General features: G+C 44.0%; 1 protein-coding gene across 16 annotated transcripts in view; it reads right to left on the minus strand.

The window, feature by feature from the left end:
• Nucleotides 1-26,301, minus strand: part of LOC137422533 (microtubule-associated serine/threonine-protein kinase 3) — a 498,013-nt gene that overhangs the window by 332,204 nt on the left and 139,508 nt on the right. For 2 of the 16 annotated variants that reach the window (XM_068109327.2, XM_078770468.1), the window contains exon 1: nucleotides 6,051-6,104. The exons of 13 other annotated variants lie outside the window; for them this stretch is intronic. In XM_068109327.2, the coding sequence (XP_067965428.1) occupies nucleotides 6,051-6,089 (39 nt within the window). In that variant the 5' untranslated portion in view covers nucleotides 6,090-6,104. Of the gene's footprint in view, nucleotides 1-6,050; nucleotides 6,237-26,301 lie in introns of those variants that run through there. One more of the 16 variants, XM_078770490.1, reaches the window with a different exon arrangement.

The raw sequence follows: 26,301 nt of genomic DNA on the forward strand, positions 1-26,301 counted from the left end.
AAGATTGTCATGGGGCCCGCAAGGCTAACCCCCGCTCCAGCAGGGAAAATGGCCTTAAAATGCATGTTGTTGTTGTTGATCACATATGGTAGTTGTTATATGGGGAGCTAGCAAGATGGCCCAGAGGTATGCACACTCACCTCTAAGCTGTCGAGCCCAGCTTTGAATCCTGACCTAGCTATAAACTTTCATACTGGCATTTCACAACCTTTAAAAAAAGTTAATTTCCCATTGTCTGTGAAAACAGAACTGAGAATACCTAATCACACCTTGCCCTCCTACAAGGTAAAAACACACTTTGCACAAAGCTAAGTTCACAACGAATAAGTTGGAAGGGAGTTGGAGGCATATCGAAGCTGGTCAAACGTGGTAACCTCAAACTCGTTGGATGCGTGAGCTCAATCCTCGTCACCTGCAGTTGTGCTCACGGTTTAAAGAGCACAAGTGCAAAGAGCGGGATGAGGCAGAATCGTCGAGTACGAGGCAGGATACAGGGAAACGTCAAATACAACAATCCTGAGTGTTCTCAAATTGATATACTGTATAAATCACGGTTTGACGGCTGTGTTGGCACAATTTCCTGTCTTCTACCTCATTACCCAGACACACCATGCAAACGCACATCCCATGGGACAAGAAGAAGACAACATACCAAACTGACAGCACAGGCTGAGATCAACTCTGGCTTTGAAAGGAAGCAGAGATGAAAAGCACAATAGATTAATGTCTGTCAGCCTCATCATAAGATGGCATCTTCCTCCGTAACACACACACACACACACACACACACACACACACACACACACACACACACACACACACACACACACACACACACACACACACACACACACACACACACACACACTTCTTTCAGAGTGATTGAAATGTTCTGTACTTGCGTTTATAAACAATCAGTCATTCTGTTAAATTAATATTGAACGCCACATGGCACGTATTGTGGGACATTTGCCCAGCTGTGTGATTGCAACTCGTGCCATGGTGGTGCAAGTTATTGGTGAATTTACTCGTTGGGAAGCAAGGTTATTTCACGTTTTTACATTGATTTAAGAAAAGAAAAAAATGAATGATCGTTTTAAGGCCATTTTCCCCGCTAGAGCGGGGGCTAGCCCTGCGGGCCCCATGACAATCATGGTTCCCTGTTTGAGGCAATGTTTTTTTTTTATGGCCGGATGCCCTTCCTGACGCCAACCCTTGGTCACGCTCTTACGATGCGCAGGGATACGGTGTACCTATTCTAAATCGGGGTACACACCGTGATCATTCATCCCAGCAAGCTGGTACTCAATTTGCCGATCTCGGAAGGATGACAGGCTGAGTCAACCCCCCTGGCGTTAATTCAGCGATCGACCGGGATTCAAACCCAGGGTCCTAGGATCCCAAGCCGGCACCCGAACCGCGAAGCCAACACCAGGCTTTTACATTGATTTAAGAATGGAAAGTTTTTATTGTGACGGTAACCTTATGCATATGAAAACAACAAAGAGCAATCAGATATTGCAGACCCTTGCCAGGACATGTTTTTAGTGGTTTTTAAGGCTTTTGTGTTAAAACAAATATGGCGTCTGAACCACATGCCCGATGACATCATCATTATTATTTTTTCCACCTATTTATCCTGATATGACGCTCAAGAAATTTCGTTTTGATCAGATAAAGTTTTGTATATATATATACAGTCACGTGAAAAAGTAAGTACACCCCATGTAAAGTATTGACGTTTTCAATATGTTTCAACATACAGCTATTTGATCTTCATTTCAACAATATTGACAGATAAAGGTGATATAATATAACAAATATCATGAAACATTTACATTTTGTAGTCCATTGTATAATTTAAATAAACATAAATGCAAATTTCGGATGTGGAAAAAGTAAGTGGCTCTAATACCCTTGGCCCTAATAGGAAAAACCCTTGGCTCTAATAGGTGGTATTGCCCCCTTTGGCAGAAACAATCTCAAGTAGGTGTTTCTTATAACTGTCTACCAGTCTCTGACATCGACTGGGAGAAATTTTTGCCCACTCCTCCATGCAGAATTCTTTCAGATGTGCGATGTTTGAGGGGTTTCTTGCATGCACAGCTCGTTTCAAATCCCCCCACATCTCGATGGGATTTAGATCCGGGCTTTGACTTGGCCATTCCAGAACCCTCCATTTCTTTCTTTTCAGCCATTCCTTTGTGGATTTACTGGTATGTTTAGGGTCATTGTGAAGTTGCAAGGTCCACCTTCGGTTGAACTTCAACTTTCCGACAGATGGCCTCATATTATCCTCAAGCACCCTCTGGTACAATGAAGAATTCATAGTGGATTCTATGATGGTGAGCTGCCCAGGCCCTGATGCAGCAAAGCTGCCCCAAACCATAATATTTCCACCACCATGCTTTACAGTTCGTATCATGTTATTGTGGTCAAATGCTGTCTTTGGTTTTCGGCAAACATGTCGTCTGGTACTGTGGCCAAATAGCTCCACCTTTGACTCATCTGTCCAGAGCACATCGTTCCAGAAGTGCTGGTCTTTGCCTTGGTGTTCATTAGCAAACTTTAGTCTTGCCCTGATGTTCTTTCTGGACAGCAAAGGTTTCCTCCTGGCACTCCTCCCATGTAGATGAAATTTGTGCAGCCACTTTCTAATGGTAGACTCGTGCACTTTGACATCAACAGTGGCAAGAGCTACCTGTAGGTCCCGTGATGACATTCTGGTGTTCTTAGAGACTTCTTTCAGCATCTTGCGGTCTGCTCTCGTGCTGAACTTGCTGGGGCGGCCTGGCCTGAACAAGTTGGCAGTTGTTTGGAGTCTTCTCCACTTGTCGATGATCTTCCGGACAGTCGAATGATTGTTTTGAAATTGTTTGGAGATCTTTTTATATCCTTTCCCAGACTCTTAGGCATCTATAACCTTCTTTCTGAAGGCCTCAGAGAGCTCTTTTGGTCTAGGCATGGTGACGCCGCACACTTCAACAACAAAGAGCAAAACAAACTAAATGTCTGAGGTTTAAATAAGAAAGGTTCCGCCAAGATCCTCTCCAACGATGTTCTAATCATTTGCACCTGAGCTTGTGCACCTGATTCTAATTTTAGGTATTTGAAGTAGTGATAAATGTAGGGGTGTACTTCCTTTTTTCCAAATGCGAAATTTGCATTTATGTTTATTTAAATTATACAATGGACTACAAAATGTAAATGTTTCATGATATTTGTTATATTATATCACCTTTATCTATCAATATTGTTGAAATGAAGATCAAATAGCTGTATGTTGAAATATGTTGAAAAAGTCAAAACTTTACATGGGGTGTATTTACTTTTTCACGTGACCACACACACACACACACACACACACACACACACACACAAACACATACACACACACACACACACACACACACACACACACACACACACACACACACACACACACACACACACACACACACACACACACACTGAACTTGGGGACGACTAAGAAGAAGACCTTTGTTGGTCGAAAGCTTGTCGAAAATGAAAGATCGACCGTCCTGAAGCTACGCCCGCGTCTGATTTAATCTCCCGATTATTTATTTAATGCAAATGAGACGCCCTGCTCGTACTGTGGAGTTTATACTATTTCTCACAGTTATATATATATATATATATATATATATATATATATATATATATATATACACACACACACACACACACACACATCAAAGATCAAAGGTTGCAAAACTAAAGCAGTGTCTTTCTCAACTGTGATCACTGCAGCCGATATGACGGCTTGCCCAGAAGTCAGACCTGCAATCCCAGTTTCAGTAAATTTGATGAACGACAGGTCCAAAGGAATCGTTACCATATAAAAGGGGCTTCGTGAAATGAGCCATTATTTAGCAGCTTAGTGCAGCTGCCGTGCAAAAGAAAAGAGAAAAAAAAGAGAAATAAACATTCAAGGCAAAGCTCCAGGCAACTGAATGTGCTGAGATCATTCGTAGTGTGGAATTCAAAATGCACTGAATCATTGGCAAGAGAATGGGACAATCACAGTGCTTAGGAAGATGTGGGTGGAGGGAGAGAAGAGAGAGAATATAAGAGATGCGAGATGGAGCGGTTGATACCAAAACTATAATCAAAGGGAACAATAAGTGATGCTCGAAGCCATTTTGGACAATATACACAAGTTCATCATCCCACAGTGTTCTTGTGAACAGCAAGTAGGATGCAGGTGTCCAGCTTGTGGCATCCGTGCAGTCACCACACTTGTGTGTCAGTGTACTGCACAAAAGGCCAACCAAGTTTCACAAAAAAAGACAAGTTGATGGCACAACTGCAGCAATTTGATGCACAGAAAAACTGCCTCAAGATTCTTTGTCAGAGGCAATTTAACAAAACCGGTATGGCTGCCTTCCTGCATTTCACCAAACGAGAGGGGAAATCAGCAGGAGTTAAGACGTTAAACGGGTGTCTTCATCTATCTATAATTCCAGTAATCTCTGTGTGTTTGTTTGTACGTTTGTACGTTTGTTTGTCTGTGACCGCTGTTTCTCGACAACCACGGGTCCGATATACTTGAAACTTGCCAGGTATATTGCTGGGGACCCGAGGATGTGCCTTTTCAAGGTTTCATATTAATCGGACAATTACTTACCGAGCTATGTCCAAAAAACGATTCAACCAATCAGAGAGCAGCGAGCTATCGCGTGTGCCGAACGTGGCGAACACACTCTGCCTCGGATGGCACATTTGAGAGCGTATTCATTTATTTCACGTTTGCAAACTATGTTGGCGCTATGTTGGCGTTAAACTATGTTTTAAAACTAATAAAAACCCCGGGGGGATTGTCACTGTACTCGCAAGCCGTTCGCCGTTCGCTTTGGCGTTGCGAATGGACCAAAACATTTCATGCACCAAACCATTTCATGTAAAGCGTTCGCCGTTCGCTTTGGCGTTGCGAATGGACCAAAACATTTCATGGACCAAACCATTTCATGTAAATAGAGGGGGGGATATAATTTTAGATATAGATATAGTACGGGCATGCCCTAGTAGATCCAATGCACTCAGGATCAAGATGCAGAAACAAGACTGACAAGTCAACATGAAAAATGGAAAATCCCAATATATGTAAGATGGTAAACCTTTCAAAAATAAATAAATAAATAAATAAAACAGAACAATCATTAAAAGACAAAATAGGCTCCTAACTCTCCAATCAACGTGATGGCTTACATTATGGCAAACATCCATAAGCATTGGCCATAACATTGTCTCCTGCAAATCTCATTGTGTCAGATTTGGAAGAAAAACAGAATGACAATCTTTTTTCACAAGTGGCGAAGGCAAAATGTAGTGGTATTGTATCTCAGTGTGCTGCTGTGTCTATCAGCGAGTGCAACCAGCTGTTCAACGTGTGGGGCGGTTGAGGGTGTGGGGTGCGGGAAGGGGGAGGGTGATCTCCTGTCGTGCTCGAGGATGGTGGAGAGTGATAAGATGGGTGTTTGGAGGGGGTTAAGAGATCCAATGCAAAAAAAAACCAAAAAACAATCAAGCAGACAGAAGTTGCTTTTACAAAACATTGAGGTAACGATGATACCACACACAGAACAACACTGCAAACCTAGTCAACAAATGTGGGTGAGAGAGGAATGCATTTTAATAAATCAACATTTTAATAAATCAAAATTAATAGCGAATAATAAGTGCAAGCCTGGAATTCCAAGTTCATTCTTTGTTCCTGGCATGCAAGACTTCCTCCTTTCACTCGTTTTGAGTGATTCCACTACTAGAATGACAAACACCCACCACCCATCCCTAAGATTGCCCAACCCCATCATTCATTCAACGGCAATTGTGAAATGTAATTCAAGCAAAACAGAAGGGGAAGCAGCACAATAAATGGAATACGTGACATGAAAAAGCAACCACATGTAGTTTTTGTGACCAAATTTGGGAAGAACACTCGTGCGCACACAAGCGCGGGAACACGCGCGAGCGGAAACACAAACACAATATGGTATTTGCCATTTGATATACCATAATATGTTATTTACCTGCAACCCTCGACGTCTTAGGATATTGGACTCGTCCATTCCAGCAGGTGCTGGTGGCGGAAGGGCTGATCACCTACTGGCCAAAAGTTATCCAGTTGCACGAGCTTCACGTAAATACTCCAGCGCTGCGATGTCAGTCAGATCGACCGCCTCTGCCAGTCGGCTTCTTGGCCAATTTGCTGCCCACACACGATCTCCCAGACACTGCCCGCTCCACCGGCCGCCCATAACCCCACCCCTTCCCCCAAGCTGCACACCACACCCTCCACCCTACCACGCTTCTAGTCTCCTTCCTCCACGTCCCTTTGCAGATAAATGGACCAACAACTGGCTGCGGCGGCCGTTTAGCGACGGCACAATCAGCTGCCGCCGGTTAGCGAGAGCAGCTGAGGTGAAAAGAGAGCAGGTTAGAGGGACAAAGGGGGAGTCCGCTGGGAGGGTGGGCGGGAACGCGGCACAGCTACATTCACAAAGGATGCAGGCAAACAGTGACAACCTCAGTTTCCAATTTCAACGGGCGTCGTTGCTCGCCTCTTGCGCATTAAAAGAAAAGGGGATTCGGAGGATTTTATCAAATTTGACGGAGCGCGCAGAGCTTCGATGAAATGCGAGCAAATTATTTTGGCAGGATTGAGCAGACGAGATCCTGGGAACATTCTTGAACATAAGGCATGGAAAGATGCATAGAAAAGTTTGAAATGGTGCCTGAGATTTTGGCTTTGTGTGGTGACCAGGAAAGAAGTTCTTCGAATCGTCCATCAAGAGTCTGAGAAAGAAACAGTTCCCTGACTGAAGAGCAATCCATTCATACACACGCCGAAATGCAAAATTCATGGCCCCAAAGCTCAGCTCGTCAAACGCCATACCATACCTCTCTCTATTTGCACATAAAAACTTTTAAAATATCAGAAATGACACTTTTGAAGCAACATTAACTCTTACATTTGTCTCCAAATCCCATTTTGTGCAAAATGTCTTATAGACTGGCTTTTGGGTCCATCCGCTCGCCCCCCACCACACCCACCCTCCGTTCTTCCCGTAATATAGACAATAACCATTTTGTCATAAATCCTAGAACCTGCCAACATCATTCCAAGATTGCAACAGCTGGACCACTTTGTACTGCTGCACTCGTGAGACATGACAAACAGGACTTATAGTAAACGAGAAACCTCCTGCCAGAAATTACTGGGCATGTAGCCTCAGCGGACAATAAAAGGGCAAGCGATTAATCGAGTTCCTGGCTTTACTGCATATTGTAAACCACAAAATGGCAAACACGTTGAAAATAAAGAACTACAAACAAGGTAGCAGCATGCTTTCATCGGCACTAAAACGGCAATGCTCGAATGCTGCCCGTGGCCGAATGCATTGGCAGCTGCTCCGACGATGATCGAGGAAGCCACAAAGAAACCCCCCCAAAAAAAAAACAGCAAAAAATGTTTTTCACACATCTTATTATAATTCACCAAATGTCCGTCTGTCCGTTCGAAGGTACCGCAAAAACGGCTGAACCGATCGCAACGATATTTTGGGTGGGTAATCCTGGGATCCCCTGGAGTAAAATAGGCTGTATTGTTTTCCCAATTTTTCCAATTTTTTCAATTTTCCAGTTTTTCCAAACACGATGGAATAATATTTACCGATATGAACAGTGATGTGGCTTTTATTGAAATTCTACAAATACTGTTTAGATTTTGATGACTTGCGTGTGATATGATTCAACGGATGTTTATATGAATCGTTTAAAATAAAATAAAAAGCCTTTAATTTCTGATATTTTGCCTTTTTATTTGGGCCTCCCATTTGGAGCCCCACCCATAGGGCGGGTACCGTTGCTAGTTTGTACAATACATAAAAGGCCTGGTCTGGTCGACTGAAGGACAAATCTAAACAATGCAAGAAATGATTTTTAAAATTCCTGCCTAATTTGAATTCCGTCAGTGACCTTGTGAGAGGTTGTCTGAATTGAGGAATAAAATACCAGTGCTTGATGACTGCATTCACTATAATTGATCGGTATCTCAGCTAAAACTGACAGCTACCAATAATTAATCAATGGCAAAATCTGCACACAGTTACTATTTGTGTCTTGATCCGAAGATGGCTTTCTTCATGCTCGTTCTTGATGAACCAATCAAATCTTCAGTCGGTTAGCAATATAGCAGGTATACATCAGGTAAATGTATGGAAATCAGGGGCTGGAGGAGGGTACTAAATACTTTCCGATAGTTAATCGACAATTTCGAGAAAATTGTGCCAATATCATATTGCATCAAAGAAGAAGCACCTTAACGTCACCAATTTTGTGATAAAAAGCAAGTTTCCTCCAACACAAAAGATAAACGATGTTTATTATTCTCTTCTTTTTTTTTTAATGTGCAAACACCAAGGAATCCAACAGAGTGAGGTATTTGAAGCACTAATCTCAGTGAAGAAAAAATTCAATTAGCGGACTTTGCAGCCCCATGAAAATTGCAACTCATTTACAACGATACTTCAATATAGATAGCGTCATAGGATTGGCAAGCACATTAATCATAATAACCCAGCAGTATTTAGTGTGGGCAGGAATTTGCAGTTTGCTCATGCTGCCGGCGATAGCACACCTACTCTTCATGAAGGACATGGTGGCCAGTTTAACGTCCATCCGGGGGGACAGCACACACATTGATGAATTACCACACCCTGCCTGTGAGCCTAAAGTAGATTGTGCGTACCTCTCGGCCATCATCGTGTGTGTGTGTGTGTGTGTGTGTGTGCGCACATACGTGTGTATATGCGCACATACGTGTGTGTATATATATATATATATATATATATATATATATATATATATATATATATATATATATATATATATATATATATATATATATATATATATATACGTATATATATACGTATATATATATAAATATATATATATATACAGACTTGGCATTTAATATGGAATTTTTTTTTTTTCTTGCCTTGGGTTTACTTTCTTAACGCAGTATATCAATCTAGTGAGTTTCTTTTACACTTTGGCGATTTATTTGTTGAAAGAACCATGTCACTGATTGTCTGTCGCAGCAAGAAGTCAACAACAGGATGATATCACAGGTGGCGTGGCAAAATGTACGGACAGGTGCATTTGATGATTGGCTTCACAGTCGGGTATACAAGGGTTGTTGCGTTCTGTATTAGTGGAAAACAACTGCTGCACGTCTCCAAAAGTTATTGCCGCTTCCTCTGGAGATGGTCCGTCAACTCGACAATGCTGTTTGTCATGGAGTGGTGGCTTTACGAAATTACGGCATGAAACAGCATGCTATTGCTCAGCAGTATGGCATCACTCAAGGTCAGGTGTCAAAGATCCTGAAACGAAATGCTCAGAGGGGTGTCCCTACTCCAATACCGAGGCCAGGACGTCCCCGCAGAACCACAAGGAGGGATGATCGCCAGCTGCACCGGTTAGTCCGCAATGGCCATACCAAGTCAGCTAATCGGCTTAAGGCTGAGTGGCAGCAACTGACAAATGTGCCTGTATCCAGAAGGCTAGTCAACCAACGACTGGTTCAAGCAGGCTATCGTGCCAGACATCCCCTGCGAAAGCCACACCTCACCAGACAACACCGCCAGCGCCGATTGCAGTGGGCCAGAGAGCACCGTCACTGGCAGCCAGGACACTGGAATCACGTGATCTTCAGTGACGAGTCTAGATTTCTGGTCTATCGTCAAGATGGCCGCATCCGAGTGCGCAGACAAGTGCATGAAGCCGACAACAAAGATTGTATAGTGCCAAGAGTCCAAGCTGGAGGTGGTGGGGTGACCGTTTGGGCTGCTTTTCATGCAGGGGGCAAAACTGACCTGGTTGTTCTGAATGGAAACCTGAACCAGTTCAAGCCCAGGGCCATTCTGGAAGAAACATTGCTTCCATTTGCTCGTGCAGCCTTTCGAGGATACTTTGTCTTCCATGATGACAATGCACGGCCTCATCGTGCTCGCATGATCCAACACTTTCTTGCTGACCGTGGTGTAGAGCATATGGAGTGGTCTGCCATGTCCCCGGATATGAATCCGATAGAGAACTTGTGGGCAGAATTAACGCGTCAAATCGACCACTTGGACCAGCAGCCGACCTCTGTGCGTGAATTGCAGCAGGCTATTGTCACTGCATGGCAAGCGATTCCTGTCCAAACCTTGGCAAATCTCGTGAACAGCATGCCTCAACGTGTACGTGCTCTCCTGAATGCTCGTGGGGGTTACACGAAGTACTGCACTGTAATTTTACTGTCCGTAATCCCAGTCGTAATTTAACTTTTGTTTTTGTTAAAAAAAAAATTGGCTAATGTGCAAAATAAAGAGATACTTCTGGAAAACGTACAGAAGTTTAACACAGTACTGTCCATGAATTGAGTTCGATATCAGTTTACATCACTTTCAAGGATCAATTTATTTGTTTCAAAATGTCAAATGTGGTTTTTGTTTCTTTTAAAGGTCACATTAACAAAATCTAGAATAATTTCAACATAATTCCAATGAACTTTTGGTTCTAAGACATCTTGAAAAGTAAGTTCACCCCCACAAAAAAAATATTCCATATTAAATGCCAAGTATATATATATATATATATATATATATATATATATATATATATATATACGTATATATATATATATATATATATATATATATATATATATATATATATATATATATATATATATATATATATATACATACATACATACACACTATGTTGGCTCGGCTCGCTGCGCTCGCCTCACCACGCGTCGTTACAGAGGAACGGGCTTGTTTTAGTTGAGGATAATGACTGTACCTGAGTTGCTGTGTTGTCATGGTTTCCACCAATCATTAATTTAAACAATTATTTTGCACAAATGTTTTTGTAATATATGTGATATGACATTCTATAAACAATTGAAGTTGAAGTCTTAAGTTGAAAAAAATATATATTTTCAAAAATATTTTCAAAAAAAATACAAAAATACATTTCAAAATTAAAAAAAAAAAATACCATTAGGACACACACACGGGAGAGGTAGGTGCATACCAGAAGTTTGGTAGGATTTCACAAAAGTTTATGGGAGTAGTTCAGTGACAACACAGACACTGCACAGGTGTATGTATATATGTGTGTGTGTGTGTGTGTGTGTGTGTGTGTGTGTGTGTGTGTGTGTGTGTGTGTGTGTGTGTGTGTGTGTGTGTGTGCTCGCGCGCACCCGTGTGTGCTCGCGCGCACCCGTGCGCGCATATGTATTTTTTTTTTTTTCAAGTGTTTGTATCTTATTCTTTCACAGCCGAACCGTAGCAGTTAAAGGCCCCAAATTTTTGGTGTAGGTACTTCAGAATCTGTGACAGGCTTTAAAGGGCCTATCTCATTGGCCTGGAGACTAGGTGGCGACCTGGTGTCGACTCGAGTCTCCGCTGGTTGCAGAGACGTCTCCGCGGCGTCTCCTGGAGACTAGCCGGGTCTCCGGGAAGTCGCGGGAAGTTCAAACATGTTCGATTTTTCGGCGACGTCGCGGAGACTAATTTTGTCCGCGACTGGGGAGACATCTCCGCGACGTCTCCGCGACCTACTGGAGACCAAGGAGACTGAGGAGACGTTGCGGCGACGATGCGGCAACGTCTCCGCGACGCTGCTTGACGCTGCTTGACCCACTTTAGAGACCACGTGACTGAGCGCGTGCTGGCATCATCGAGACGCCTTCACTCCTGGTCCAAGTCAGGTACAGGATCCGGTCAAGGTCTTCATAATTTGGTACTTGTTCCTGCTACTGCTGCTGCTCCTTGTACTGCCTTGGAAGAGGCCCCACCATCTTGTCTTGCCAGGGGACAGCTCCAACTCCAGAGTAGTACTGTCCTTCCACCATGCCACCCAAGGGCAGTGGGGGCCGGAAGGGCAAGAAGGAGGAGGATGAAGCAGTTGTAGCAGCTTCAGCGCAGTTTGTGGATGCTGAGGCAGCAGTTGATGCTAGAGAAGATGAGGAACATGGTTCCAGCGGCGATCCGACTAGAAAACAATATGATTGGAAAGAGGGGCATCAAGAGGCAATGGCTGACTTCTGGGAGGATCATCCGGAATTTTACGATAAATTGTATGCAAGATACAAAGATAACCAATACAAGAAAGCAGCGGTTGAAACCTTCCTTGTTGATATGCAGAACATCTTCGAGGAGATCAAGAAGCCCCTACCTACATGTGAGTGTATATTTAAATTGCATTGAATTTATATTTAATTGCATTAAAATAAATACATGCAAAAATATGTAAAAAATGTAGCGAAAGGAGTAGTGATGAATATCATCGCCCTGGCGTAGACGTCACCCTGGCGTCGCCTTGGTGAGAGCGCAAGCCATTTTCTGGTCTCCCGAGTCGCCCGAGTTGCCCGAGTTGCCGCGACTGATCAGTCGCGGCAGTCGCGGCGACGTCTCCGCCAATGAGATAGGCCCTTAAGGTACCACACATTGGCCCTGATGTCCATTTTGAGGTTACCAAATGCTGCTGTAAAATGTACATATTGGGATGTAGGGTCAGGCATTGCTGCCGCTGGCTTGCATGCAAAAGGTAATCTCCATGAGGCCAATAACTCCACAGCTTTTCAATGTCCAACACGTCCCGAAACCACCTCCGGGAAAGTCTCACCCAGTCAGAAAAGTCTCAGCCAGACGAGGAGCACCGAGTATCCCCATGCACCCCACCCTCCAAACTCCCTGGGGCAGGACCGGGTAGCCCCTGCAAGTGAATCCATTATATGTGCTCCAACCTCTATAAATCGATAGACTCATCTTTCATCAGGAGTTAAATCTTCTTAATCTCCCTCCCATATAAAGACATTTCGTTTTACGTTTTATTCTATCTGAACGCCTTCTATCTGAACCATGCGCTAGCATGATAGCTTGGAGGTATGCACACTCGTCCTTGAGCTGTCTAGTGTGGGTTTGAATCTTGACACAGGGATAAACTGTCACCCTGGTCTTTCGCCTGCAGAGCGGGCAATACGTCAAAGTGTGTATCGTCCATTAGAAGGACGTTAAGCTTGCGGAGACTGCCAGCACCGGTTGTTGGTCGACATTAAGATCCCCCGGCGTTTTTCATGAAGAATAGGCGAGCTATCGCCAGCACCCGAACATTTGGCAAGCATTGTGAGTGTGTCTTGTCTATCCCCTTCAGTTCCCTCCTGGTGGTTTGACAAAGTTAAATTTCCCTTCATTACCCTGTACACATGAAGCAAAAATCAGGGTTAAGCAATAATTGTTCCATGTCCGTCCGTCCATCTGTCTGTCTGCCTTATCAGTGTATGATCGTCCGTGTATGATCGTCCGTGTATGATCGTCCGTGTATGATCGTCCGTGTATGATCGTCCGTGTATGATCGTCCGTGTATGATCGTCCGTGTATGATCGTCCGTGTATGATCGTCCGTGTATGATCGTCCGTGTATGATCGCCAGTGTATGATCGCCAGTGTATGATCGCCAGTGTATGATCGTCAGTTTATGATTGAGGAACAACTTCTTTAAATTGAATGTTATATTTTGAACATGAATCGAAACATGAACAGTTTGCCGTTTTACCATATTTTTGGCTCTCAATTCATCCCGATCACACGTGTGCAGAGGAGTGAGATAATATCTTTCGTCTGTCTACCTGCCGGGCAATCACAAAAATTGAAAATCATACCAAACAGGAAACATACTCTTTATAAGGACTTCATAAAGGACACAAACAGCAGGCATGATGAACTAATGTAATGTGTTTGATGGGGTGGTGCAATAGACACTGGCAAAATGGTGGTGAAACCCAGATGTTATTTATTTAGACAAATTAAGCCTCTTCATACTTTCATTCAGATTGAATTATATATTTTAACACTGTATAACACAAATCGCCGACTTAATACTTCCATGAACATCCAGTTTTACAGTACTTCAATTAAAAACAAGACGCAAAGTCTAACAGCGGTGTAGCCAGGCTTCTTTTTTTTTATACTGAATCGAGGCTCGTGAAAGAGCTAACATTTATTTCACAAACAAATCAACCAGACAAACAAGATATATTAAAAGAGGGAGCGGAAGACAAGATGGGGAGAGAAGGGGAAGCACATAAACATAACATTTGAGAGCAGGGAGATGTGTGGGAGGGAGAGGGCTTGGGGGGAGGAGGCGTGGGAAGGGGGTGGCGGGTGGGAGAAGTTTAAAACACAAGGACACCAAGGACTTCCAGGACAGAAGTTGGTATTTCAAAAAAGTGGATTTGGGGTGAAATTAGCGGGGGTAGAAAAGATCAAGGTTTTGGATGGGGGAAGATAAGAGATGGTGTAATGTTTGATACTTGGATGGATGGTGTAAGGATGGATGGATGGTGTAAGGCTTGTTTGATACTTTAGTTGAAGAGGATAGTACGACCTGGGTGGGAACGGTATATATCATAATATTTCAAAATGATAAATGTACAACATGATATTTCAAAAAGTTGTGGACAACTTGTGACAAAACCTGGTGGATGAGTTGCTTAGGCGACAAGAACAAGCCGGTTTGATTTTGGTTCAAGTCCGAATCCAGATCCGGCCTATCAGCGGGATACAAAATATAAACTGTTCAGCCTGGCGGGGGTATGCTCTCTACCGAAGTGCCCGTTCTAGATTAATATGCTATCATTGCCAAATACACCAATGGATCATGTCAAATTCAGAGCATTGTGATTGTAATGGCAATAAACAACCTTTCGTCAATCGTTTTGGGGGCCATTTTGAATGGTCATGTGATGCATTATTGTAATACATTTGGAGTATCAATAAATGGGTCCCTTGCCTTCACAAACATGAATACATACTTCAGAGAACATTTAAGCTCAAAGAGGATTATATCTAAGCACTTGTTTTTCACGGCCATCTTGGTGGCCATTTTGTATTTTCATGGGAAGGAAGACACACAGGTCGAGCAACCCCCGAGGATTGCTTACATATATGGCATTTACAGTAACTGTGCTAGGAATGGTGCTTTAATCTGGTCTGTCATGATTTTTCTCCCAAGCGACCTGACTAAAGTGAAAATAGATTCAACACTAAAAATTGATGCAGCAAAACAACAACAACAACAACAACAACAACAACAACAGGCATTTTAAGGCCATTTCCCCTGCGAGAGCAGGAGTTAACCTTGCGGCCCCCATGACAATCTTCTCCATTTTGCCCTATTTTCTACATCTCCCCTCGTTAACCTCCTTGCCCACATTTCTTCTTCCACCACCTTTAGCCAAGTCTTTCTCTGTCTTCCCCGTCCTTCACTTCCTTCTACATTCATCTCATCCACTCTTCTCAACAAGTCACTTTCATCCTTCCTCAACACATGACCAAACCATCTCAACCTGTTCCTCTTCACAGCATCAATCACAGGCTCTATTCCCATCATATTTTGCAATTCATCATTTGTCTTCCTCTCTCTCAACGATACTCCGCACATCCACCGAGCCATTCGCATTTCCATCCTTTCCAGCCTTTGTTGCTGCTCTACGTTCATTCCCCATGTCTCACTCCCATAAATCATAACACTTCTCACACATGCAGCATACACCTTTCCCTTCAGCTTCAACGACACTCCCCTCCTCGTCAGCACGCCACTCAGTTCCCGAAACTTCTTCCATGCACATCTCACTCTAGCAACTGTTGCCGAGTCTGATCCACCTTCTCCATTCAGCATGTCTCCTAGGTAGCAAAATGTTTTCACACCTTCCAGCCTCACGCCGTCTCCAAGATCCAACTCAACATTTCCTCCATCTGCAGCTCCCTCTGTGCACACCTTACACTTGAATGTAGCTGCCACACTGGTTAATGACCCTCTCAGACCACTACATTTTTGATGAACCCACTCAGCGCACATTGTACATTGAATAGATTTCACTCCGACACCTTTCCTGCACACAACACGGCCACTTCCCAGTTCTTTCCACCTCACCACATGCTTTAGCACTTGCCATCACCTTCGTCTTTCCGGTATTCACCTTCAGACCTTTTGTCTCCATACATTACTTCCACTTGTTATTCATCTCCTTCAGTCCATCCATACTCTCCGCAATAAACACCAGATCATCTGCATACAACAACTCCCACGGTAAACCCTCCTTTACCTTCCGAGCCAGCACCTCCATCACAGCTACAAATAGTAATGGACTTAGTACCGACCCCTGATGCACTCCCACCTTGACCTGAAACTCCCACTGTTCCTGTCCTTCGTCTTTACAGCTGTGTGTGCTCTCTCGTACATTGCCATCACTACTCTGATCAACCATTCCTCCACTCCTAACTTCCTCAATGCCCATGCCACTACTTCGCATGGAACCCTATCGATTGCTTTCTCCAGATCAACAAACCCAAGAAACAACTTCTTCCTCTTCTCCATGTACTTCTCCTGCAACTGCCTCACAATGAAAAGCACGTCTGTAGTTCCTCTTCCTGGCATGAATCCAACTGCATTTCGTCGATCTTCACTTTCTTCCTCATCCTCCTCTCCAACACCCTTTCCAATACCTTCAATCCATGCTCCAATAACTTTATCTCTAGAAACGAGCCACAGTCCAGAGGGTCACCTTTCCCCTTGTATAGAGGGACAAGGGTACTCATTTCCCAATCCACTGGAATGCAGCCTTCTTTCACCACCAGGTTACAGATCTCTGTCATTCTCTTCACACCCCAACTTCCCACTGCCTTAAACATATCTCCCACAACTCCCGTCGGCCCTCCCGCTTTTCTACTCTTCATTGCTTTTATCGCTTCTGGCAGAATCGCTTTATCGCTTCTGCTTTTTATCGCAGAGCCCTGGTGTTGGGCTAGCGGCTAGGGTGCCGGCTTAGGATCCTAGGATCCTGGGTTCGAATCCCAGTCGATCGCTGAATTAACGCCAGGGGGGTTGACTCAGCCTGTCATCCTTCCGAGGTCGGCTAATTGAGTACCAGTTCACTGTTAATATTCCCTGTTTGTCGTTAAAGGCGGCAAAAAGGGTTGGCGTCAGGAAGGGCATCCGGCCGTAAAACATTGCTTCAAAAAGGGGACCGAAAAACAACAACAACCACGGTTCCCGAAAAAGGCCAACCCCCGCCTTGCGGGGAAAAATGGCCTCTAAAGGTGGTTATTTATTTTTTTATAAATTGCTTTTATCGCTTCCTCAACTTCCTTCTCAGTTATCTTCTCTGCCGGTCCTAAAACTGGGTTACTCTCTATGTTGCCATCCCATTCATTCTCTGCATTCAACAGCATTTCCATATATCTCTTACATCTTCCTTTAATTGCATCTGCGTCCACAAAAATTTGTCCCACTTCATCCTCCAAGCAACCCACCCCGATCACATCGCACCTCTCTTTCTCTGTCTGCTTTGCAATCTTGAATACCGCTCTCTGACCCTCTTCCAAATCAAAGCGTTCTCCGAACATTTTCCTACATGCCTCCTGCGCCTTTGCTACTTCTTTCTTTGCAGCCTTCCTGGCTGCCATATAACATTCATGCTCTGCCTTTTCTGCCCACGTACCCTTTGCCTTCTGCCACTCCTTGAACTTCTTCCTCTCCTCGTCAGTCCTCTTTCCAACTTCATCATCCCACCACCATGTTTCCGCGTGCCTCGGTGGTGCTTTTGTCCATCCACATACCTCACCAACGGCTCCCAAAAGACTAGCTTTCATTGACATCCAACCACTTTCAAGCTCAACCACATCATCCTCTACCATACTCAGCCTCTCTTTTAATGCCTCCCTCACTGTCACCTCTTTCAACCTCCACAGCTTCATTCTCGGTTGGTACTTCTCCAGCCGAGCTCTCCTCGCACCTTTCACCCTTAAGTCGCAGACAACCTAGTGGTGCTGTGAAACAACCTCCTCCCCCGGGATCACCTTTGTGTCCCGGAGGTGCCCCCTATCTCGACTATACACCATCAGGAAGTCAACGGTTGTCGTTGACCCACCTGACGTGACGTGTATGTAACAAGCTTATTATCCTCTTTCTGGAACTGAGTATTACAAATCAACAAACCAGCTCCATCAGCAATCTCCAAAATCCTCTCACCTTCTCCATTCCTCACACCATATCCGTAACCCCCATGAACTCCCTCAAAACTGTCCATACTCCTTCCCACATGTCCATTTACGTCTCCTCCTACCACAAAAACTTCCTCATCTTTCACGTTTTCCATCAGCTTCTCCATTGCACACCAGAACTTGTCCTTCTCTTCATCGCTCCGACCGACCTCCGACCTCCGGCATCGCTCCGGCCGTGCGAAGTCCTTTCTGGGCACTAAGCTTCTCACCACATACAAAGCTTTCATCCGCAGCTCAATGGAATACTGCTCTCCCCTCTGGGCTGGTGCTCCTACCTCACACCTAGCTCGGCTTTACGCTATAGAAACCAAAGCATTCAGAATCATTGGAATCTCCCGTGATGAAGCTGATTCTAAGGGCCTTTCTCTCTCTCACCGCAGGCAGGTTGGTCTTTCTGTCTTCTACCGACTCCTCTCCAGCCAAGTTCCCCCTGCTCTGTGTGTGCTCAGTCCCCCAAATGTTCCTTCAGGATGCACAAGATCTGCAAGCAACCCTCTTCTGGTGAAACTGCCAAAATCAAGACTCTATGCTCACCTTCACTCTTTCATTCCTCTTTTCTCCCACCTCTGGAACAAACTCCCTCACTCTCTTCAATCCCATTCCTCCCTCCAGGTCTTTAAAACAGCTGTTCACCACCATCTCTTATCTTCCCTCATCCAAAACCTTGATCTTTTCTACTGCCATTAAAACACCTCAAATCTACCTCTTTCAATCTCCAACTTCATTCCTGAAATTCTTAGTAGTGTTCATTTGTTTTATACTGTGTACCCCAGTCCCTCCCTCCACCCCTGCTGCCAGCCCTCTCCCTTCCACAGATCTACTGAAATCCCAGTTCTCTACTGTTGTGCTTGTATGCTTTCCGCTCTCTCCCCCACTTGTCTCCCGCTGCCTTTATTTAATGCCAGGATTTTTGTCTGGTGTTTGTGTACTTGGTAATTAATAGATGTACACGTAATTAGTAAGTACCAATACGTAATTAATGTGTTCCAATTCGCCATCTTTCTATAATTCCAGTAATCTCTGTGTGTATGTTTGTATGTTTGTATGTTTGTATGTATGTATGTATGTATGTATGTATGTTTGTCTGTGACCGCTGTTTCTCGACAACCACGGGTCCGATATACTTGAAACTTGCCAGGTATATTGCTGGGGACCCGAGGATGTGCCTTTTCAAGGTTTCATATTAATCGGAGAAGTAGTTACCGAGCTATGTCCAAAAAACGATTCAACCAATCAGAGAGCAGCGAGCTATCACGTGTGCCGAACGTGGCGAACAGACTCTGCCTCGGACGGCACATTTGAGAGCGTATTCATTTATTTCACGTTGGAAAACTATGTTGCCGTTAAACTATGTTTTAAAACTAATTAAAACTAATTTGCGATTCATCGTAACTGCGATTTGCGACCTTCCGGACAGTGAAGACTGCACTTCCGGCAGCCAATCACAGAACGCGTTATTGCGTAGGCGTGGCCGATGTGAGAGCGAGCCGAGCCGACCGCGTGCGCCATTACGGTTCGTAATTCGATTTCTTCCGGAGAAAATAATAATTTCTCGATTTCTTATGCGCATTATTTCTCCCAATTCAGTCAGAGCGAAGGGCGGAAGCGAAGAGCGTTGTTTTTTTTGTTTACGGGCGTACGGGCGGGGTAGAGCGTACGGGTTGCGTTATTTATTTATTTTGGCAAGGAACGGGCACCCACGTACGGGCATGCCCTAGTTAGTACGAAATTAGTACATGGACTCACGCTCCAATGGTATGTAACTAATCGATGTACCTGTACTCATTGTGGTCATGGTTCTTTTGCAGGCTTTTGCTGCTTGGCTGCATAATTTTCTGGAGGTGCCGCTGTGCCGCTAATGCAGTGCCCCCTCTATTACGAGTAAGCTGGTGTTCATTTTGCCGACCTCGGAAGGATGACAGGCTGAGTCAACCCACCTGACGTTATTTCAACGACACGACAGGGGGTCGAACTCAAGACCCTAAGATCTCAAGCCAGCCACCTTAACCGTTACGCCAACACCAGGCTTTACGCACATTAATAGACGTACTCAGTTCCAATGATATGTAATTTGTAGATATAATCATATTTCAATCATACGTAATTCATAGACATGATCACATTCGGTGCAGAGAAACACATCAACAAAAAGACCCAAATGCAATACAGTCGCCTCTGGTGCTGGAAGCAGGCATCAAAACTCATTAACAGATGAAACCTTAACAAGGCAGTAGTGCGTCTCAGAATACTTTGTGCCAATCTACATGCTAAAGGTAAACCTATGTACATTCAATGCTGCAATCTTGGATTTTAATCAAGGAGGTGATGAACAATGACCTCTACAACAACCGGAGGTGGTATAGGTAAGCGGTGTTCGCTCAGGTACAAGTTATAGACAGATTCATTCTGGGTATCAGGACCGAACGAGCATGTCTACACAGAGCTCGATCTAAATATGTAGCACAACTGCAATTACCTGAGAGATCATTCCCTCTTAAACACCACAAACAAAAAGGTGATGGCCAATGGGGAAGTTTCGGACGAGCGTGTGTGAAAAGGCAACAACCGAATCCATCATATTGCAGTGAAAAAAGTGGACATACAAAACAGAAGATGGGAAAAAGGAAAACAAAGTGAAAGGTGTTACTAAAGGTCGACGTTTTCTGAGACGGAGATTCGTGCCACTTTTTGGTCACCTGTGAGCATCCTTGGCACCCAGCGTGCAGAATCTTTTGACATTTTGAGATCGGTGTGCAAAATCGTATGCACAGAACCACACCCACGGGTACGGTGATGGGTTTTTTTTCCACCATTATTCAGCGACTGCTCATCACAAATCCTTCCGCATGCTGAATAACGTTCAGTGGACAGCTCATTCGTCATCGACTGGAATGGGGCCCAACGTCTCTCTTCAAGCCTGCGCACCCAACCCCAAACGTTGTTCACGTCTATGGTGGACTCTCCATTTGCTGCAACCCATTGTTGTTGAATGTCAGCAGGAGTCTCCCCACTCGGATGAAAAAAGTTGTGGTCAACGCGTTGCTTCTGCAAGTTGAAAGCGTCCACTTTTTGGTGCACAAATAAACGGCAAGTGCAATGCCACCGAAGGGGCTCTGATGTATGGTCCTGCCACGCGTCTAATGACACGGGAAACGTTCCACCCTGTGCAAATAGCGTTCAGTTCGTATTCACGTTTTCGGGAATTACAAATTCATATTTGACCAAAGAGGGCAAAATTGGAGCGCTATATGTACATCCCAAAGGTCAACAACTACGATAGATAGTTCAAGGGAAAAAGGAACCACCTTTAGAGGCCATTTTTCCCCGCAGAGCAGGGGGTTGGCCTTTTTTGGGAACCGTCGTCCCCTTTTTGAAGCAATGTTTTACGGCCGGATGCCCTTCCTGCCACCAACCCTATTAGTCGCCCCTTGCGACACACAGGGAATTACCAATGAACTGGTACTCAATTTGTCGACCTCGGACGGATGACAGGCTGAGTCAACCCCCGTGGCGTTAATTCAGCGATCGATCGGGATTCGAACGCAGGATCCAAGGATCCCAAGCCGGCACCCTAACCACTAAGCCAACACCAGGCTCAGATATTTCACGGGGAATTGGTGATATTTACATCAAACGGTGCGTTGATTTTCCATGGAATCTATCTCAGTCTGCGTAATAACGTGAGTGATACAATAATACATTCCCACTCCACTGCAAGTATATATATACGCAGTTGACTCTCGTTAATGTAAACATCCACCCATTCAAATCCAGCATTTTTTTGAGTCCTCCTCGGCCTCGGCTGCAGACTTGAGGTCCTCGCAAATTTAAATGCCTGCAATTCAAATATCGCAAACAATTTTGTAAAACCATGCAGTCCGTTCACTCGTGCTACATCGCTATGGTCCGAGTTCCGCTTGTATCTTTGTGCAACTCATGAGGATGCACATATGAACACAAAATTGAATACAACACAAAAAGACATTTGTGCATCTGCAGAAATTATGCCAATGCGGTCGATGGAGAAGGAGGATGCGGAGCGATCCAAAACCCCACAGCGCATTCTCACAATAGAGCGAGCCCTGTAGCAAATTCAATTCCTGTCTATAAACCAAAATTAGCTGTATTGTTTGATAGCATTTCAGCACATCCAATTACTGCAGACTTGAATGATGTAGAATATGATCAAAGAAACATTGAGGGGAAATCTGGGTCAAAAGCTTTCCTGACATACAATGCCAGTGCAGTATCTTAGTGCTTGGCCAGAAGTATATATTTTAGGAAGTTGGTTGCATGCAGTATCTCATAAGTGCAAACTTTTTTGGAGGGTTATTAAAATCTGAATGTCAAACCTGAAGCAGACATGGCTTAGTGGGCCAAGATGGTGAAAAGGGAATGTTGAACGTTTCCTTAAGTCTTCTTCTTCCTCTCTGATACTTATTCTTATTCAATGACCAGAATTATTCCCACGTTCTTGTGGGGTTGGCAGGGAAAGGTTTTGGCCCAAGTCTTTCATGAACCGGCTCGTCAGGCCTGACACTCGACTGAGTAGTTAGGACAAGTTTTTGTAATTTGTTCAGTGTGCTGGCGATAGCTCGCCTTCTCTTCATGAATAACATCATCCACCTGTTGGGATCTTCAACATACACCAACTAATGCCGGCAGATGGGATGCCAGTTTATCTTCCATCCATGGGACAGCACACACATTGATGAATCACCCAGCTTGTAAAAGTCCGGAATGACAGTTTATAGCTCGGCCGAGATTCGAGTCCAGGATCGACAGCTTCGAACAAGTGTGTGTACATCTAGGCGATCCTGCCAGCCTTGTGCGTTTCCTTTATATTTAGCTCTATATAAATGAACACCCCTTTAGGTAAAAACAAACCCAAATACAATCCACAAATAAAGGACCACCCATCACAGTCAATCTAAATCAACAGACCATAAACCCGAACCACAAACTAGCCTACCCCAGTAAAGGCAATGCCATCTACTCTGTGCAAACCAATACACACACCAATGAGAAATATCAACGAACCAAAGAACCTGGTTCAAACATCGACCTCGTCAAACAAACAAATTATACAAAACTCAAAAAATCGACAACCCTTCCTTTCTCAGCCTTGAATAAAGTGGCATTTTCTGAATTGAGAGAATCGAGCTTCAAAAATAAATGCGTTTAAATAAAAGGAAACATTACTTAGGGCCAATGACAACCCGACCACTTTTGACAGGAGCAACACTCGAGATAACATTGGGCAGATCCTGATCTTTCTTAGGCAACAGTTGCTACGTAACTGGGCCATGAGGGGGTCGAGCAGCCAAGCAACAGGCACCAATACAAAGAGGTGGGTCCAACCTCCTGGAAAAGTTCCGCAACACTCCTCTGTACAGAACATCATCTCGCACCCTTGAAGGAGTTGTTTTTGAACAATAAAGCAAAATATTTAATAATCAAAACCTAGCGACAAAATAGTTTTACCAAAAAAGGATGATATAACATAGCATGTGTGTGTGTGTTTGTGTGTGTGTGCGTGTGTATATTTGTGCACGCATGCATATGATATGCCTGTTTGAGTGCGTGCATACACCTGCTCCCATTCATAATTATTGTGTGCTAAGGTTACCAAAGGCTCCTCCAGCTAAGGCAAATCGGTTTTTTTGTACAATTTCTTTACTTCTATCCCTCCATGTTCAACCCTACAAGAACAGATCAAAATACAAAACATCTGTTTGGTAAAGCAAAAGTAATAACATTACACAAATTTATGTGCCGTAGTCCAGAGCAATGAAATGAAAGGCTAAAAGATTGGTCCGTGCAGCAATCGGTAAAAGGACAGCCCAGAGATCCATGTGATCTACAGACAGTCAATAATTATGCTTCTAAAACTCAATTCTTCCCATTTCTCTCTCCAAAACTCCTCAACTCTCCAATCTCTAATCTCCATTGAAAGCTTCAAAATTACACCATGTGGTACATTAAACCTACTAGGTATTAACCTAACATCAAATTTATCCTGGAATCCCATACATTACGCAAATAGCTAAGTCTGGCTCAAATAAACTAGGAGTCCTGTTCAGATGTCGAGGATTCTCCTCTTCTGGACAGTTGCTTCAACTATATAAACTATTGATTCATCCATGTAGAGAGCACTGCTCTAACATCTGGGAAGGTTCTAGCTCCACATACTTCCTGGACAGAATTGAATCCAAAGTAATCCGACTTATCAACTCTCCCAATCTGACCTCAAAACCCGACCCACTCGAATTACGCCACAAAGTTTGCTCTTTCTGTTTTCTATAGATATAACTTCAGTTTCTGCTTCCAATAACTTGATGCTTGTGTACCTCCACCATTAGCGAAACCACGGAATAGTCGACAAGCCACAACATCACATGATTATTGTGTGGCCACTGGCAACTCAAGGGTGGGCTGTCATGATCTTTGTTTCTTCCCCTCCACTGCCAAACTCTGGAACTCTTTACCTTCTCATGTCTTTCCAAACACTTATGACCTTCCACTTTTCAAAAAGCAGATGTATTACTTCCTCAAAAACTGAAGGCCTGGTGAAGGACTATATCGACTATATCGTCTGAAGGACTATATCGTCCATGACTGGAGCGATCAACATGAAAAAAAAAATGCATGCCACTTCATCTATAATAACAGGGGCGAAGAATTGCTTTGCAATGCATTCCCCAACCAAGTTCAAGTTAAACATCAGGAAGTAAACACATCCCTTTATTTGGGCAGTGTATAATGCCACGTTTAGTGCTGAAAATAACAATGAAAATAACCCAATGTACATACATGAAGCAAAAACATGCGTACGGCTTATGTACACATGTAATACAACAACAAAACAACAGGCATTTTAAGGCCATTTTCCCTGCTGGAGCGGGGGTTAGCCTTGCGGTCCCCATGACAATCTTCTCCATTTTGCCCTATTTTCTGCATCTCTCCTCGTTAACCCCCTTGCCCGCATTTCTTCTTCCACCATCTTTGGCCAAGTCTTTCTCGGTCTTCCCCGTCCTCTACTTCCTTCTACATTCATTTCCATCACTCTTCTCAACCGGTCACTTTCATACTTCCTCAATACATGACCAAACCATCTCAACCTGTTTCTCTTCACAGCATCAATCACAGGCTCTATTCCCATCATCTTTCGCAATTCATCATTTGTCTTCCTCTCTCTCAACGATACTCCGCACATCCACCGAACAATTCGCATTTCCACTCTTTCCAGCCTTCGTTGCTGCTCTACGTTCATTACCCATGTCTCGCTCCCATTAATCATAACACTTCTCACACATACAGCATACAATTTTCCCTTCAGCTTCAACGACACTCCCCTCCTCATCAGCACGCCACTCAGTTCCCGAAACATATAACCATGATGTATTACATATCTCACACACACACACACACACACACACACACACACACACACACACACACACACACACACACACACACACACACACACACACACACACACACACACACACACACACACACACACACACACACACACACACACACACACACACACACACACACACACACACACACTCTCTCCTCTCTCTCATGAAATTGACACGCTGCCGTCAAAGCAAGAGGGCAATGAAAATTCAGTGGTGAGCTCCAAGGAAGAAAAAAAACCCCATCTTTCTCAGCTTTCTCAAAGGCTCACAGAATAAAGTAGTGTCTTTGTCCAGAGTTCTGCCGCAAGCTTGGATCCTGCCAGCCCCGGCGGTCATTAAAGTGGATAGTGGACACATTTACCAGGCACCGGCTCAACTGCCAGTATTCAAATATTTTTCAATTAACACTGATAGATATAAGCAGCACAAGAATGCACATTCCATTCACTTTGCAGCATATACCATAAGAAAAATGCAAAGCATTGAAGGCCTATGTTTATTGAGAAAACAAAAGGCTACACATACTGTGTGCCAAGACATAGTATACCCCCTCTGCCTTCCACCTCCATCCTCTGCCACACACCAACCCTTACCCCTCTGGCCTCACCTCTAGGCCAAGATAATAGAAGAAGAAAAGAAAAAAAAAACACCTTTAGAGGCCATTTTTCCCCGCAAGCGGGGGCTGGCCTTTTTCGGGGACCGTGGTTGTTGTTGTTTTTTGGTCCCCTTTTT

This window comes from Myxine glutinosa, chromosome 1, assembly GCF_964187855.1.
Source record: "Myxine glutinosa chromosome 1, kmMyxGlut1.1, whole genome shotgun sequence".
Lineage (NCBI taxonomy): Eukaryota > Metazoa > Chordata > Myxini > Myxiniformes > Myxinidae > Myxine > Myxine glutinosa.